Consider the following 17047-nt stretch of genomic DNA (forward strand, 5'->3'; position numbering starts at 1 on the left):
CAGTGCTTGCTGCGTTGGTTTCCCTCTCGCAGGTGGGCTGCGAGCAGATAGCAGTTCTTCATTTTTGTCGGTTGTAACATCAGCGCTGCTTTGCTGGCAGAGCAATGCAGGTCTCAGCAGCTGAAAATCGCACCTCCCCGAGTCACTGGCCAGTAACATCTCATAGCAGCAAACCAGTGGCAAAATTTCCATCCTGACCATGTGCCTGCCATCACTGGAGAAGTCTCTATCCGTGTAGCTGCAGAGAGAGGGTGATCATAGTTGTACCTTGAGGTGGGTCTTGCAGAGCTTTGGCACCGTGAAGCTGAGGACTGACAGGAGGAAGAACAATGAGATACAGCCCATGGACATGATGAGGTAGGTGGTGAGCATTTCCTCCCTTGCCGCCTGCAGCTGCTGCCTTCCCACAGGAGTGTAGTCGAGATGCTGGAAGGAGTTGGAGAAGCCATGCACCAGGGCAATTGAGGGGATGGTAGTGAAGAAGTGCAGCAGCTGCCCCTTGGCTCATACAAACACGATGAGCCTCTGGTACGATGTGTTCCCAACTTCTGCACCACCACATTTGCCAACTCTCTTAACTTGTCTTTAGAGGAGTGGTGGTCCATCCCTTGAAGCATCTCCATAGCCTCCCCCAGATCTGCTCACACAGAGTCACTTCTTTCTTGTGCTGCCTGCCTTGGACCACCTCCTTGTTTTGTGTATATCTTAACATTACCTCCGTGAGGATCTGTTTCTTGATCGTCCCGGGCACAAAGCTCAGATTCAATAGTCTGCAGTCCCCGGAGTCTTTCTTTCACCTCTTTTGCAAAACACCACTGATGTTTCCCTTTTCCGTGAAACAGAGGACTTTGACTGCCATGACATTTCAAATAGGGTGGGGAATGCCTTGGCAACAACATTAGCCAGTTTCTCGGGCATTGGGATGCATGTTTTCTGGCCCCAGACACTCGTGCTTGTTCAGTTTCATTAGGTGCTCATGAACCTGCCCTTCAGTTAGAGTGGGATTATCTTCACTTACCAAACCCACCTGAAGTGAGATTCCAGAGTGGATTCCAGAGATGTGGGAAGTCTGCCTGCTAGGGAATACTGAGGCACAGAACTTGTTGAGTACATCAGCCTTCTCCATATCTGTCATCACTACTTCTCCCTTCTTGTGTATTCGGGAGTACTTTGTCCTTCACCTTTCTTTTCTGACCTATGCACTTAGAGAATCTCTTCTGATTATTCTTAACATCCCTTGCCACTTTGTTCCTTTATTGCCTGAGCTTTCCTGTTCTCATCCCTGCACATCCAAAACTTATCCCGGTGCTCATGCCCAGCCTTATATCTGTGCTTCCACTGTCCATCCATTTCCTTTGTACTCCTCAGTTTGAAACGCAGGTTCTCCCTCAGCCATGCCAGTTTCCTGCCTTCTTGGCTTGATTTCTTACAAATCAGGATGAAGAGCTCTTGGAATTGCCCTTAATGTTGCCAGGTGTGATCAGTTCCTGTGTCCCTAAGGAGAATTTCCAAGGGAATCTCACACACTATATTTTACTGCACTGTAAGTTCACTCTTCTGAGAAATGCAGATTTCTTGCTTGCAGGTGCTTTCTCACCAGTGGCAGGTGGGAACTGGCTGCAGCTGCTACTAATGAGCTGAATTGAACCTTTCAGCAAAGGATTTGTGCTTCACAGCACATCACAGCAGAGACCTGTGACTTCCCAGATCAGTTGAGACAACAATGACCCAATCCAAAGAGTGCAATAGTTTCTACTGCTCATCATCCCTGCGCCAGTCATTCCTCAAGAGTTACCTGATACATCTGGGACTGGTGAAAGGAACAGCTGGAGAAGATCTGTAGGTATTTCTCCAGAGCTAAGCTTCTTAGTAGATATTTTTTCTCAACAAATTCCCATCTCCAGGAATTTTCCCCCAATACTTCTATAAGGAACATGCATGCTGTCTTTGTGCCATCCTCCTTCTAAAACACCTACACCTTCAGTGTCACAAACACTTTGTGCTCCAACACCTCACAGCTGCCATTTGCAGAAGCAGCTGTCAGCAGAGTTGGAAGGTCACTCCCCCACATCACAGCTTTGCAGAGACCTTTGCAGACCCAGGGCCTCTGCTAGGATAGTGTCCAGTTTCTCCTGACCTGCCTCTGCCTGGGCTCCATCTGAGCCAGAAGGTCACCCCTCGGAAGGACCAGAGATGCCTGGCAGCAATTCCCTCTTTCCTACAATTTTCCTGAATGCTGTATCAGCTGCATATAAAACCAGGAGAAATGCACACACTTGACATTACCTCAGCCAAAGGAAAAACATTGGTACCACCCCCCAGCCCCACAGCCCCACCTCCACGGCTTTTGGAAAAGCCTTGACAAATCTTTTCCAGCAAGAATAGCTCTACAAAGACCTTCTTTACACAAAGCATTCAGGTGTTCTCTTTATTCCAATTTTTACACTCAGGGGTATACCACTTTACAATGTTACAGTTTATAACTTCAGCACAACACAGCGTGGGGCTTTGTGAATAATGTGTGCATCACACACATCATTCAAATAATCCATTACTATTCACAGGTTGACAGGCCTTCTTAAACAGAAGAGGAAGGGAAATGCTAAATCAAAGCTCTAAGAGTAAATGCTGAGAAGACAAAAAGGAGAATACAAATGTTTTGACAGAGTGGAGATCTTGTGGGGTCAGATTTCCAACCCCATCAAAAAACCCACTGAATTCAGAAAAAATAATGAGACCAAATTCAATGTCCTTTTTAGAAGTTCTTCTTTGATTCTACCTTCAGAAAATTATCTTTGAAGGACATGTGTAGTTTTCATGCAATCAACCCAAAGATAGCAAATGTGCTTTCTCAACTCTGTACAGCTACAGTCTAACCCAACACTATTTGTACTATCGTATTTCCATGACAAATCCCAAGGAGACAGAAAGTTTATGGGCTAAAGGAGGATCTTAGGTGTTTTACTCCTCTTCTTCAGAAAAGACAATACTGATGTATTCAAAAGATCAAAATACCTTTCTTGCCTGCTGACCTGGTATCCCCTGCATTGTAACTTTTAAATGGGAGAACTCCCTGCTTCACCAGTAATCATTACTGCAGCCTATGCAGACATGCAATGGCTGTATAAAAAACCTAGTAGCCAGAAATGAAAACACGCAGAGGCCACATATCTCAGACAGGGACATCCAGAATCCAGGAAAGAATTAGCCTTGTGCTTGCACATATGTACTTAAAAGTCCCTTGCTTCCCTGACCCAAGAGAAGGCATATGTGCATTTCAGTGCATTGTGTTACAGCATACTATAAGAGATCCACAGTCTTGCATTATAGGTAGAGAGACAAGAGCATAGCTGAGAACACTGGACCAAACTCCATTCTTAAAACATACCAGAAATGGGCATTGAAAAACTGAAACCTATTATTAACCGAGTGAGAGAACCTGAGGCTTTTTTATCCTTGCTAGATTTGAGGGGGGGGGGGACGACAAATTTTATTCAGACTTAGAATTTGCTGGACATTGGCTAAGCCAAATGCAAATATGGACTTACTCTGGAGGAAATATTGCTGCAGGCTACATCCGTGATCCCTTCATCCCATGAGGAACGAAGCCTCTGGGACACTGTGCTAGTTAAAGGAAAGAGTGTGGAACCACTGCCATAGGCTACAGCCTAGATCCCTATCTCCCATGAGGCACGAAGCCTCTGGCTGTGCGGACCTCTTGCTAGTTAAAGGAAAGAGAGTTGTACTGTCCGGCAGAGAGAGTCCCAGCATTGTCTGCTGCCATGTCCCCTGGGCTGACAGGGAGACAAGGGAAATCCTGTTCATCATCAGGGCCCTGGCCCACGGCACACTGCTGTGGTGGCAGGCTGGGGAGGATGGGCTTGAGGAATCTGAACTCGCTGTTGCCCGAGCCCGTGGTGAGGCTGATCTCGTAGCAGTAGGCGCGGGGCAGGGTCCCGGCAGCGGCTGCATCGGCCAGGCTGCTCTGCAAGTTGTCGGCACCGTAAAGCACATGGCCAGCCTTCAGCTCCTTTCTCTTGCACACCTTGCGAGCAACAAAGGCTGCGGTGGAGATGAGGAAGAGGAGTGAGACAAAGACCAAGGAAATGATTAAATAGGTTGTCAGGGAGCCGCCCTCATCCTCCGTGGCCGGGCTGCTGTGCGGGAGGCGCACGTCTGAGAAGTCCTTGAGCAGGAGAGCGCTCAGAGCTGCGGTGGCTGACAGCGGTGGCTTCCCGTTGTCTCGCACCAGGACCACGAGCTTCTGCTTCACGCTGTCTCTCTCTGTCACCGGCCTCCTCAGACGCACCTCGCCACTTTGCACACCCACCGTAAACAGGCCGGGCTCGGTGGCCCTCAGCAGGTGGTACGAGAGCCATGAGTTCTGTCCGGAGTCGGCATCGACGGCCACCACTTTGGTGATGAGGTAGCCCGCCTCAGCCGACACAGGCACCAGCTCACTGGACGCTGGGCTGCTCTCCTGGCCTGGGTACAGCACGAGCGGTGCGTTGTCATTCTCGTCCACCACGACAAGGCGCACGGTGACGTTGGCTCTGAGGGGAGGAGAGCCCGCGTCAGAGGCACTCACTGTCACCTCGGTCTGCCTCAGCTGCTCGTAGTCCAGGGGCCGCAGCACAAACACGTGTCCGTTCTCCGAGTTCACAGAGATGCAGGAGCAGGAAGGTCGCTCGGCCGCTTGCGCTGCTGCCAGCGAATAGGTCACCTTGGCATTGAGCCCCACGTCAGCATCTGTGGCACTGACGGCTCCGACAAACACTGTGGGGCCATTGTTCTCACGCACATACATGGTGTATGATGTCTGGTTGAAGACAGGAGCATTGTCATTGACATCCGAGATGTCCACGGTGAAGGTCTGCGTGGTTGTGAGAGGAGGTGACCCCGCATCTGCTGCTGTGACCGTGAGGATGTACTGAGCTGTCTCCTCGCGGTCCAGCGCGCTCACTGTCACCAGCTCATAGTAATTCTTATAGGCTGGCCGCAGGGAGAAGAAGAGCTGATCCTGGAGGGCACAGGAGATCTTCCCGTTGGCACCAGAATCCCGATCCCTGACACTGAAGAGGGCAACCACCGTGCCGGGCGCTGTGTTCTCGGGGAGGGGACTGCTGAAGGAACTGACCACGAGCTCTGGCGCATTGTCATTCACATCCACCACCTCCACCAACACTTTGCAGATTGTAGAAAGCCCTCCACCATCTGTGGCTCTCACACTGAGCTCGTGAGTTTCGGCTGCCTCAAAGTCCAGAGGTTTTGTGAGTTTAATTTCACCACTCATAGAGTCAATTGCGAATGAGCTGTCAGTCTGACTCACTGCTTGGCTGAGTTGATAGGAGATGTGTCCATTAACTCCTATATCCTGATCTGTTGCCAACACTCTCAAAACCACAGAGCCCACTGCTGTATTTTCCAAAACCTGCCCTTCATAGATTTTGTTTGTGAAGATGGGAGAATTGTCATTAACGTCTAGAACAATAATGTTGACTTGTGTGGTTCCACTCCTGGGAGGAGAGCCACCATCTACAGCAATAACACTGAAACCCATCTCAGACTGCTCCTCCCTGTCTAGCGGCTTTTCCAAGATCAATTCCACACTTCTGTCATTCTCATTGTGACTTCCATAGGAGACACTAAAGTATTCGTTCTCGGGAGAGATGCTGTATGCCTGGATGGTGTTGCTGCCAATGTCGAGGTCCCGAGCCACCTCCAGTGGGAAACGAGAACCGGGATCACTCGTTTCCAGAATTTTAAGAATGACTCGTTCCTCAGGGAAGACGGGTGAATGGTCATTGATGTCCTCCAGAGCCACCTCGACCCGAAAGAACTGCAAGGGATTGGCGAGCAGCAGCTCGAAGGGGAGCATGCAGGTGCCGGACTGGCCGCAGAGCTCCTCGCGGTCCAGCCTCCCCGCCACGACGAGGCGGCCGGAGCCGCGCTCTAAGCGAAAATGCTGCCTGCCGTCCTCCGAGACCAGGCGGGCGCGGCGAGCCGAGAGCTGCGCCGGCGTCAGCCCCGCGTCCTCCGCCAGGTTGCCTACCAGGGAGCCGCTTTCCGCCTCCTCGGCTACGGAGTAGCGGATGGGCTCGGAGCGAGCGTGCGGCAGGGAGAGGAAAGCACAGAGACAAAGCACTTGCCTTGCGATCACCATGGCGCAGCAGCGGCGGCGGCCAATCTCGGTCTCTCGGATGTCCCGAGCGATTCCCTGTGGAAAGCGGCCAAATGGGGGAAGAGCGCCTTTCCTCGCTATGTCAGGCTCCGGCGGGCGGCCCGTCAGGCAGCGGGTGTCCCGGCAGCGGGTGATACGGGGCAGCGCTCGCCGCCACAGCCTCTTCCTCCTCCGCCCGGCTGCACTGCGCCGCGCTGCGCTGGTCTGAGCTGCGCTAGGCTGGGCTGGGCTGGGCTGGGCTGCTCCGGGCTCGGCCGCCTCCTGCTGCCGCAGCCGCTCGCCACAGCCTTGTCCTGGAGCACCACCTAGCGGTGTGCTCTGGGACTGCGCCCGTGCTGCCGCTCACCACGTCCCACGGACCCGCGGAAACACAAGGGGTGTCTGCCGCCCCGCCCACATTCTGCGAGAAGGGAAGTGCTCGAGGCGATCGGCGACAGTCCTGAGTGGAGTTTTGGCCCCGGGGCATCGCCGGTAGGTGCTCCGCGTCCCGCCACGCCTCTCGCTGGACCCAGCCGGCAGTCTGGAGTACGCTGCCATGTAGCAGTGGCCGAGTATATGCCCTTTGAGAAGCGCGGCGGCAAGAGCGGCGGAACGCATTTCCTAGGGCAGCGTGAGTCGGAGGCTGAGCTTGGAGGAACTGAGCTGCTTTCCTTGGCAGGAGAAATCGGCCTGAAACCTCTGCATGGACAACATGCCTGTAACAGCAGGGAACGGCACTACAGCTACTGGGGAGTCTTAGGCTGAGGATGGGGAAGGGAGTTGTATCCCAGCACGGCTCACGCATGGACGCGCACGCCGACTGGCCAGTCTGACGGTTAAAAAGGAGGAGTGGCTGTGCTCGCCGCGTGGGCTTCCCTCTCCCCGGCGGGTTGAGAGTAGTATAGAGGTTCCTCGTTCTTGTTCAGCCCCGCCTCAGCACTGCTATGCGGGCTGGGCAGGATGGGCCTCAGGAACTGGAATTCGCTCCTCCCCGAGCCGCTGGTCAGGCACATCTCATAGCGGTAAGCCGGTGACAGAGTACCGGTGCCGCCAACGCCCACCCCTTCGCTGGCGAATTCTCCGTCCGCGTAGCAGCTGGGAGAGGGAGGAGAAAGATCTGCCCGGGCGCGAGCTTTGCAGAGCATGTTCGCCGTCAAGACGAGGACGGACAAGAGGAAGAGGGACGAGACGCAAACCAGGGAGGCGATGAGGTAAGTGGTGAGCATTTCCTCCTCGGCCACCTGCGGCTGCTGTCCGCCTGCAGGATCTTGGTCAAGCTGGTGGAAGGCATCGGAGAAGTCGTCCACCAGTGCCACGGCGAGTGTGGCAGTGGCAGAGCGCGATGGCTGCCCGCGGTCCCGCACCAGCACGATGAGCCTCTGCCGGGCCGCGTCCCTCTCTGTCACGGCCCGCGCCGTGCGCACCTCGCCGCTGTGCAGCCCCACGCGGAACAGCCCCGGCTCCGTCGCCTTGGCCAGCTCGTAAGACAGCCACGCGTTCTGACCCGCGTCCGCGTCCACCGCCACCACCTTGGCCACCAGGTAGCCGGACGGAGCCCAGCGCGGCACCAGCTCTCCTGCCGCGCTGCTGTCGGGGCCCGGGTGCAGCAGCACGGGCGCGTTATCGTTCTCGTCCCGCACGACCACGCGTAGCACGGCCTGGGCACTGAGCGGCGGGGATCCGCCGTCGGCTGCGCGCACTGTCACCTCGAAGGAGCTCACCTTGTCGTAGTCGAGGGGGCGTAAAGTCCTGACAGTTCCACTCTCCGCGTCCACTGACACGAATGATGCAGCGGCGAGGGTGTCTCTCGGGGTTGGCACCAGCGCGTATCTCACGCGGGCATTTTCTCCCGCGTCAGGGTCCGTGGCACTAAGGCGGCCCAGGCTCCTCCCCGCGGGCTCGTTTTCGGTCATCACCATGGTGTAAATGGCCTGTGTGAATGTGGGTGCATTGTCGTTCACATCCAAGAGCCTCACGAGCAGGGTCTTGGAAGCCGAGAGGGCAGGGGAGCCCTCATCACGGGCTTGCACTGTCACGTTGTATTCGTCTACCTGCTCCCGGTCCAGTGCCTCTGATGTCACCAGCGCATACGCGTCGGTTGCCAGCAGCTTGATCCTGAAGGGCTGCTCGCCTGTCAGCTCGCAGGTCGTCCTGCCGTTGTCCCCCGAGTCCCGGTCCCGCACGTTGAAGAGGGCCACCACGGTGTTGGGCGGGGCGGCTTCGGAGAGGGTGCTGATGAGCGAGGTAATGATCACCTCGGGGGCATTATCGTTCACGTCCTTCACCTGCACTTCCACCTTGCAATGCGTGGACAAGCCCCCTCCATCTGAGGCCTGGACATCTATCTCGTAGGTCTTTGTTTCTTCATAATCCAAAGGCTTTTTGAGTCGAATCTGACCTGTCGTTGGGTTTATTTTGAACGTCTCGAAATTTTCCTCTGAATTTTGAACTATGGAATAGACTATTTCCCCATTTGTGCCTGAGTCTAAATCGCTAGCAGACACTACCACCACTATGGTATCCCGTGAGCTATTTTCCATTATGGAGACTTTATACAGACTCCGACTAAATACTGGGATGTTGTCATTTATATCCAGGACTATCACGCGGATTAAGGCTGTACCAGAGCGAGGTGGAGTCCCACCGTCCACAGCCGTGATGCTGAAAGTAACTTCTGCCTGCTGCTCCCGGTCCAGAGCTCGATCCAACACCAGCTCGGCATACCTCCTGCCATCACTCCGCTGCCGGGTGTAGACAAGGAAGTACTTGTTCGAGCTGATACTATAATGCTGAAGACTATTGTTCCCCACATCTGGATCCTGAGCGCTTTCCAACAAAAATCGAGTCTCTGGCATTGCAGATTCCGGGATCTTTAAAACGATCTCTTTGTTTAGGAACACAGGAGCATGATCATTTATGTCCGTGAGTCTTACCTCAGCTCGGAAGGACTGCAGTGGGTTCTCCAGCAGCACCTCGAAACGAACCAAGCAGGGCTCGCTCTGTCCACACAGCTCTTCCCGGTCCATTTGCTCTCTCACCACCAAATCCCCGGTGTGCTGGTTCAGCTGAAAATACTGCTTTTCTCCTTCAGGAACGAGTCGAGCCTGACGAGTCAATAATTCCTTACCGGTTAGTCCCAAATCCTTAACGATATTCGCCACAACAGAGCCTCTCTCCGCCTCTTCGGGCACAGAGTACCGAGCGGTTTCTGCTCTCATCCCCGAGACGCAGAGGAGAAGGATCAGAGCCACCGCTCGCTCCGGGAGCGGTTCCCCGCTCTTCCTCAGCTTCATTCCGTTCCTGAGGCCCAACCTCCTCTCCTGTGAGCTGGAGAGAGCTGCCGATGCAGCCTGCCGACCCCCGAACGGAGCAGCCCGAGATGGTGCAGCCCCGCCCGCCCGAATCGCGGGGGCGGTGGAGCTGGGAGCTGCGCGGAGCTCCCGCGGTCAGCAGCGGCACCAGGCGGCCGATCTGGAGAAGGATTCGAAGATTTCCCGGCGCAAAGCCTGGAAAGCAGAGATTAACGGCTCGATTTCTCTTTGCCGAGGTCAAACCACAGAGATATAACTGTCCATACAACCGTGTTCAGAGTATGGCCAACAGCTGAATGAGCAATGCTTCTGTTTGCCTTCTACTTTCTTCTGGTTCACCCTCCCTTTCCCCTCAGTGTGAACTCCTTGAATAAATTCCTTTCCGGCCGTTTCTCTAAAAAACCAAAAAGTATTGTTACAGGGGTCCAGCAAGCAGGTGAGCTGGTTTCTTAACCACGGCAGCTATCGCCACAGTCATTCTCGGAATGGACCGAGATTGTTCCCCCAATTCACGACCTCTCCTGCTGGGAGCCTTCGGGAACAGGCTGGAGGCAGCATCTCTTGGATTTCAGCTTGGCTCAGAAAAGCCCTCTCCGCCTTGGTCCGGCTTCTGAGACTGTCCTATTTTCCAGGTCATTCTAATTTCCCCTGCATAAAATCCACTTCAGATGCACGGATTTATTCCCGATCTTGGGTTGGCTATTTCCTCGGCTATGACTGTGGCAAGTGATCTCGAGACCACACACTCACTCGAGGGAGTTCCAAGTAGGTTTTATTGTTTTTTGTCATCACTCATTTGACTCTTTAAAATGTTTTAACGACAGGAAATATCACATTACTTTAATACCGATTGATGAAAGAAAAACATAAAGCTTCTTGACACGCTATATTCTACAGTGCCCTAAATTAATTTGCAACTGTCTGTTTAACTGTAAAAGCACAACCAGTACGTTTAATTATCTTAATTGAAAAAAAATCACGAAATGGTAATTTCAACTTTACTTTGTGGAAAGAAGAAAGACAGAAAGAAAGAATACATTGCTCAAAGCCCACTCTTTACAGTAAGGAGAACCTGTAAACACCTGGTCAAATATGCCAAGTGGATCAATGTCCGCGGTTACTGATGTAAAGAGCTTCTGCTTATTACGTAAGAAATTCTTTTGCAAGCACCACTTAATTTTGCTTAATATCTGTTTCGCCTGGTGTTGAACACACCGCAGAAAATTAAGATATTATTACAAAGGTCTCTCCATAAAAAAAAACAAACAAAACAAGAAAAAAAACCACAGGAAAGAAGTGTAGCAAAAAGTTAAAGATCCGCTGCCAGTTTTCAGTATTTTCTGTTGTATGTATAAGCAGTAGCACTCTCACAATCATACATTATTTTGTAATCAACATGCAACACGGTTCTCCTCCACCCACATCACAATTACAAAATACCTACATGAATAAAGTACTGTGCAAGGGGAAAGTACTCTCACAGAGAAGCCTTGATCTCCCTGATACCTTTCAGGTAGGTGTTTGGTCTCTTTGTTCCCTTTTCCCTGTGAGGACAAACAAATCTGTCTTTCTCTTCACTTATTGGTGGGCGACCCAAGGGTTTTGATCAGAAGCGACATTGAGCTTCAGCTCCCTGTTTGCAGGACAAACTGCATCTGCAGCTCTGGGCCCCATGTCTTCAGAGAGGGAAGCTCTGCCCTGCAACGAACAGAGACACTGTTTGTCATTTGGGTGTTGAAGGAAAGCAGGCATCATCGAGAAGCTTAGAGGGCGTGTCTTACACCACTGCTTGTGTCACACCACTCCTCTCTAACCAGAGCCAAAGAAAAGGTAAGACTTGGGTCTCTGACCGGAATGGAGAACCCCTAAAGCCAGAAACTATCCTCCACAAAGGTACTATTGCAAAACTTTTGTGAGTCTGAAGAGGTAATTTAAAATGGTAAGAGCCCCAAACAAAAACCACTTTATCACACACAGTAAATGTGATTTAATGTTTATAGATCAAGAACTGTTCTTGTCTCCCCCGAGGCTACTGTGGTTCTGACAACCTGCAGCAAAGTGAGTCCAAGTCATCAGTGTTTATGAAATACGAAAATGTTAACTGACCCTAAGATAGTGTTTGTGTTTTTCAACCTTATATATGTTCATCATCCAGTCTACTATGAAGTGCTACATGGATCCTTGGAAACTCTCCATGGGGTCCCCACGGAATCCCATATTACAAGGTGATTGACTCCAATAACCATACTTTTCTGGTCAATACTGTTCATGTAAGTCACAAAACTATAAAGGAATTGAATGGTAGAGATCCCCACCTCCGTAGCCTCCAGCAGCTTGTAAGACAGCTTGGGTTCAGCACTGCCACCACCCTAGTGGATGGCACTTGGCAGCACCGAGCACCTGCTCCTAGCAGCAGTGCAGGGGACATCGTTGGTGACATCCTTTTGCACAGTTGTCCCCTCAGTCCCATCTGACTCTGGACAGGCCACTACTTTCCTGTTACTGCCACCTCCGGGAGGATGTGTCCCTAGGAATGCTGTCATCCCTGCTCCAAGTCCCCACGGGCAGTACACAGCGTATGGGCAGGACCCACTATGGGGACACATCTTTACCTGTATTTCTCACCTTCTCATGGCTCAGCTCTTCCCCTTTGAAGTAACACCAAAGACTTGATCTAACACGAATACTCAGCATAGATATGGGTGCAGTTGCCCAGAGAGGTGGTAGGTGCCCCATCCCTGGAAATATCCAAGATCAGGTTGGATGGGGCTCTGTGCAACCTGATCTAGTTGAAGGTATCCCTGCTCATTGCGTGAGGGTTTGGACTTGACAGCCTTTAAAGGTCCATTCAAACCCAAGCTGTTTTATGTTTCTATGATGCAGAGAGGCTCAGTTAGTCAGCATTTGGGGAGCAGCTGAGCCCTGCTAGATCCTCCTGGGAGGCCTCTCCAGCGGCTCTGAGACCCCCTCTATCATCTCCCCCCGCCCCAGGGACTGCTCCACTAGCAGTTCTGCAACTTCAGGAGTCCTTGCTGCCAGGATGTGACACACCTCCCCCCTGCCTGCCCGATCGCCTCAGCCCTGTCAGTCCCTCACCTGTGCGGTCCAGTCGCCTTCGTCCCCGAGGTTGGTCACATCCTGCGAGCACACCGAGCTCCGCTGTTCGCCCGGCCCGGGGGGCAGCCCGGCGGGGAAGCAGGGGAAGAGAGGCCTGAGGAAACGGAACTCGCTGTTGACGGTCCCGGCTGCGAAGCAGACATCGTACACGTAGCTGCGGGGCAGGGAGCCCGCGCTGCTCTCCGTGGCAGTCGCCGGGAACGTGGGCAAAGTCTCCGTCTCGCTCCGCCTGGCCTGCCGCACCTTCACTACCAAGGCGGCCACCGCGGTGGCGAGGAACAGCGCCGACACGCAGACAAGGGAGGCGATGAGGTAGAGAGTGAGCGGCCCGTCGGGGTCTGCTGCCGGTACCTCCTCGCTCACCCGCAAATGGGCTTCCGAGAAGCCGTCCACCAGTGCCACGGCGAGGGTGGCAGTGGCAGAGCGCGATGGCTGCCCGCGGTCCCGCACCAGCACGATGAGCCTCTGCCGGGCCGCGTCCCTCTCTGTCACGGCCCGCGCCGTGCGCACCTCGCCGCTGTGCAGCCCCACGCGGAACAGCCCCGGCTCCGTCGCCTTGGCCAGCTCGTATGACAGCCACGCGTTCTGACCCGCGTCCGCGTCCACCGCCACCACCTTGGCCACCAGGTAGCCGGACGGCGCCCAGCGCGGCACCAGCTCTCCTGCCGAGCTGCTGTCGGGGCCCGGGTGCAGCAGCACGGGCGCGTTATCGTTCTCGTCCCGCACGACCACGCGTAGCACGGCCTGAGCGCTGAGCGGCGGGGATCCGCCGTCAGCTGCGCGCACTGTCACCTCGAAGGAGCTCACCTTCTCATAGTCCAGGGGGCGGAGGATATAAACATCCCCATTTTCAGCGTTCACTGACACTTCTGACTGCTCTTTGCCCTCCTGCCGCACCAGTGCGTAGTTTACGCGGGCATTTTTTCCTGCGTCGGCGTCCGTGGCTTTCATGCTGCCGATCCGGAGCATGGGGCTGTTATTCTCCGTGACCGACATGGTGTAAACCTCCTGGGTGAACTCTGGAGGATTGTCGTTCACATCCGCGATCTGCACGAAGATGCTTTTCCGAGAGCTCAGCCGAGTCCTGCCCCAGTCCGTGGCTGTGATGGTGATGTTATACTCCGCCGTGTTCTCCCTGTCCAGAGCCGCGTTTGTTCTCAGCTCGTAGTAATCATCAAAAGTGGGGGTGAGACTGAATGGCAAGTCCCCGTCGATGGAACACTCCGTCCTGCCGTTGTCCCCGGAGTCCCGGTCCCGCACACTGAACAGAGCCACCACGGTGCGTGGCGGGGCGTCCTCGGGAATGGAGGCTGTGAGGGAGGTGAGCGCTATCTCCGGGGCGTTGTCGTTCACGTCCAGGACCTCCACCTGCACTTTGCAATGAGCTGACAGCCCCCCGCCGTCGGTGGCTTTCACCACCATCTTGTGGTTTTTCGCTTCCTCAAAATCCAGGTTGCCCGCGACTCGTATCTCCCCGGTGGTCGGGTTCAGCTGAAAGAGCTGCCGGGACCTCTCCGATGTTTGGGCAAAGGCATATCTCACTCTCCCGTTAGACCCTTCATCGGGATCCGCGGCAACGACTCTGACCACCAGCTGCTCCAGGGGGCTGTTTTCAGCCAAGCGCACCTCGTAGATTTCCCTTTCAAAAACCGGGATATTGTCATTGGCATCCAGCACCACGATCCGGATCTGAGCCGTGCCTGACCTGGGTGGCGACCCTCCGTCGATGGCTGTGAGAAGTAAATTCAGCTCTCCCTGCTCTTCACGATCTAGCTGGCGCTGTAGGACAAGTTCTACGTATTTCACTCCATCTTTTCCTGTTCCAATAGCGAGGGAGAAATGAGGATTGGGCCCGAGGCTGTAGTTCTGCAAACCGTTGATGCCCACGTCCTTGTCTTGGGCGCTTTCCAGGGGAAAGCGGGACCCAGGAGATGTCGTTTCCAGAATCTCTAAAACCATCTCCTTCTCCAGGAACACGGGCGAGTTGTCATTTACATCAAGAACTTCCACTTCCCCTCGGATAAGCTGCAATGGATTTTCAAAGAATATCTTAAAGACGAGCGTGCAGGTATCGCTCTGCGGACAGATCTCCTCTCGGTCCAGCGACTCCTTTGCCGTCAGCTCTCCGGTGTTTTGATTGAGCCGGAAAAACTGCTCGTTCCCCTCGGACACAACGCGGGCCTTGCGAGCCGCAAGCTGGCTCAGAGGAACCCCCAGGTCCTTTGCAATGTTGGCGATAAAGGAGTCCCTCTCCATTTCCTCCGGCAGAGAGTAGCGGAGGGTTTCAGCCCCGCTCTGACACACGCAAAAGCACAGAATAAACAAGATCACTTGCCTCTTGCTGTCTCCGCTCCGTCTCCCACACGCCATATCCCTCCCGAAAAGCCATCCACGGTCCTCCGCGGCTCCCAGCATTTTTTATTAACGTCCGTAGAAGAGCGGTGTGGGCCAGCAATCCTGGGGTGAGGCAATCTGGAAGCCCCCGAGTGCTCCGACTCCTTTCCGAGCAGCTCAGCTCACACTGTTTTTTTTCTCCCTGTGTCCGCAAACCCGGGGCGGACCGAGAAACGCGCCGGTTCGCGGCCAACATCCCCACCCAGCGTCGGAAGGGGGAATATTTCCTCTCATTCGGGGCAGCTCTGCTGGTTCTGCTTGAATCCTCACTCTCTGTACCCAAGCGAAGAAAAAAGGTGCGGTGCAAATGCTCTCCTCGCTCGGAAGTCGGATCCCTGCCCGCCTACAGAGAGCTGCTTTGGGCATCACATCCAACCACGAACTCTTCATACATAACTTTTGGTTTTCGTCTGCTTTGTATAGACATGGCAGGATCCACTTCCATAGAAGAGATTTTCCTTCTCTTCTCTAGTTGTTAATCAGCGCAGGACGGTTAGCAAGTGTGGCGAGTCAGAGAAGCTATTGACATCGAGAGCTGGTGCCAGAGAGCTAACAAGAAAATGTCCCCTGAGTAAAAACCTCACCATCACTCTAGCTCGCCATCACAGTAGGATCATAATGCTGCTCTAGGACTCATCATCCTAATGATGTTTTTTTTCTCACTGGGAATCATACCTCGCCCGACTTTTACACTTTCCTATGTGAAAAAGTGGTTAAACTTGAAGTCCTGTATCTGCCTAAGGACATATGGCCAACAGCCGGTTAATACAAAAGCCAAGGAAACAAACAGGGAGCTCGTAAGTTAAACTCCGCGATACACAAACACTAACGAGGAGCTAACGGAGACAATAACAAAGATTAGGCTCTAATCACACTAATTGATGGGCCATTAAAGGAATAATTGAACTGTAAACTCCAGAGGTTCAGCAAGGAACTTTGTAATTGATAAAAGAAAAAAGTTCTAAAGATTCTCACAGATTATCAGAAAGGGTGTCATAGAAGAGATGAAATCGATTTCGAGGTGTTCGAGGAGGGCTCTAGGAATTTGCAAGGCTTATTATGAGATGATTAGAGGCAGAATCAAGAGGAAGATGTCAAGAGCAGCCCTGTTAGGAACACCCGTGGGAAAGCAGAGGTGGAAGGGGATACCGAAGGGTTCTGAGCACAGTCTGGCACCGTGAGGCAGGATCAGTGCCGGAAACCGGATAAAAACCTCAGGGTCAGGCAATCATAGCCCCGAAGACAGACTTACACTTCTTCTGCGACGAATGCACACACTGTGCTGAGGATGTGCACAGCTGCCTGCCAGGCCAGCCCAAGCTTGTTCTCAGAGAATTTGAAAAATGGAGAAAACAAAATAGTGTTTGCACTATTTAACTAAGGTTGGAGCATTTTTAATTCAGATTTTACCATGAAAAGATCTACGCTTAAAAAATTATTGTAAAATATCATAACCTCTTCGGTTTTATCACCTTTCCTTAAATTTCCTAGATATTTTCCCCTTATTTTTGTTTGCTAAAAGGAGGGACGCTGTCGAACAATACTCAAGAGGTCAAGTCCTAGAAACTCTCTGATGTCTTCATTTGTTTAAAAATAAAAACTTCGTGAATGTATCACCAGGGTTGACTTTAGGATTGCCCAGAAATTTAGCTACAAAAAAAGATCTTGCACGAATACAGCCTTTTTTTTTTTTTTTTTCACTGCCCCTTGACTTGGAAGAGTGATAAGGTCTAAAACACTAATATCAAAGGGCAGTTCCTCCTTTCTTTCCTTCCAGGGACCGTTCATCTCTCGAGTTGTGATCGTTATCATCAAGAAGTGATAGCCAAGAAATCAAATCATAGGCTAGGCACAGCAGTAGATGTGCTGGGAAAGCGGCTTCTCTCCTTTTTTTTGCACGCAAAAATAACATTGACACCTGTAATCCACTTGCTTTGTGCCCCTTTGTTCAGCTCTTGGCACCTCGGCGAGAGGAATGTGTATTTGCTTCTACCTGTCCTAATCTTTGGCACACTGCTCAGCAGGGACAGATACAACCCGGGAAGAGCTTCCACAGGCACTTCCT

General features: G+C 52.9%; 3 protein-coding genes across 3 annotated transcripts; all 3 read right to left on the bottom strand.

Moving 5' to 3' along the window:
- Window positions 1–3721: 3721 nt before the first annotated feature.
- On the bottom strand, window positions 3722–6965 carry LOC146431076 (protocadherin beta-4-like). Its single transcript, XM_085074163.1, has 2 exons — window positions 6962–6965; window positions 3722–6474 (listed from the first exon to the last, which is right to left on the bottom strand). The coding sequence occupies exons 1-2, from the start codon at window positions 6963–6965 to the stop codon at window positions 3722–3724; spliced, it is 2757 nt and encodes a 918-aa protein (XP_084930289.1).
- On the bottom strand, window positions 6841–9453 carry LOC146431077 (protocadherin beta-16-like). Its single transcript, XM_085074164.1, has one exon. It carries the CDS (start codon window positions 9451–9453, stop codon window positions 6997–6999), a length of 2457 nt encoding a protein of 818 aa, XP_084930290.1. The 3' UTR covers window positions 6841–6996.
- Window positions 9454–10221: 768 nt separating this feature from the next.
- Window positions 10222–15195, bottom strand: LOC146431078 (protocadherin beta-16-like). The gene is made up of 2 exons (XM_085073324.1): window positions 12568–15195; window positions 10222–11169 (listed from the first exon to the last, which is right to left on the bottom strand). Exons 1-2 carry the CDS (start codon window positions 15001–15003, stop codon window positions 11050–11052), a joined length of 2556 nt encoding a protein of 851 aa, XP_084929450.1. The 5' UTR covers window positions 15004–15195; the 3' UTR covers window positions 10222–11049.
- Window positions 15196–17047: the final 1852 nt, after the last annotated feature.

The sequence above is a fragment of the Lichenostomus cassidix genome, chromosome 13 (assembly GCF_008360975.1).
Source record: "Lichenostomus cassidix isolate B80296 chromosome 13, HeHo_3.0, whole genome shotgun sequence".
NCBI lineage: Eukaryota > Metazoa > Chordata > Aves > Passeriformes > Meliphagidae > Lichenostomus > Lichenostomus cassidix.

Bases quoted from the DNA above. Each gene is read 5' to 3' on its own strand.
- LOC146431077 (XM_085074164.1), bottom strand. From the start codon at position 9,453: ATGAAGCTGAGGAAGAGCGGGGAACCGCTCCCGGAGCGAGCGGTGGCT.
- LOC146431078 (XM_085073324.1), bottom strand. From the start codon at position 15,003: ATGCTGGGAGCCGCGGAGGACCGTGGATGGCTTTTCGGGAGGGATATG. The intron at 11,170-12,567 runs GTGAGGGACTGA...TGTTCGTTGCAG, and splicing joins AAGGCGACTGGACCGCACAG to GGCAGAGCTTCCCTCTCTGA.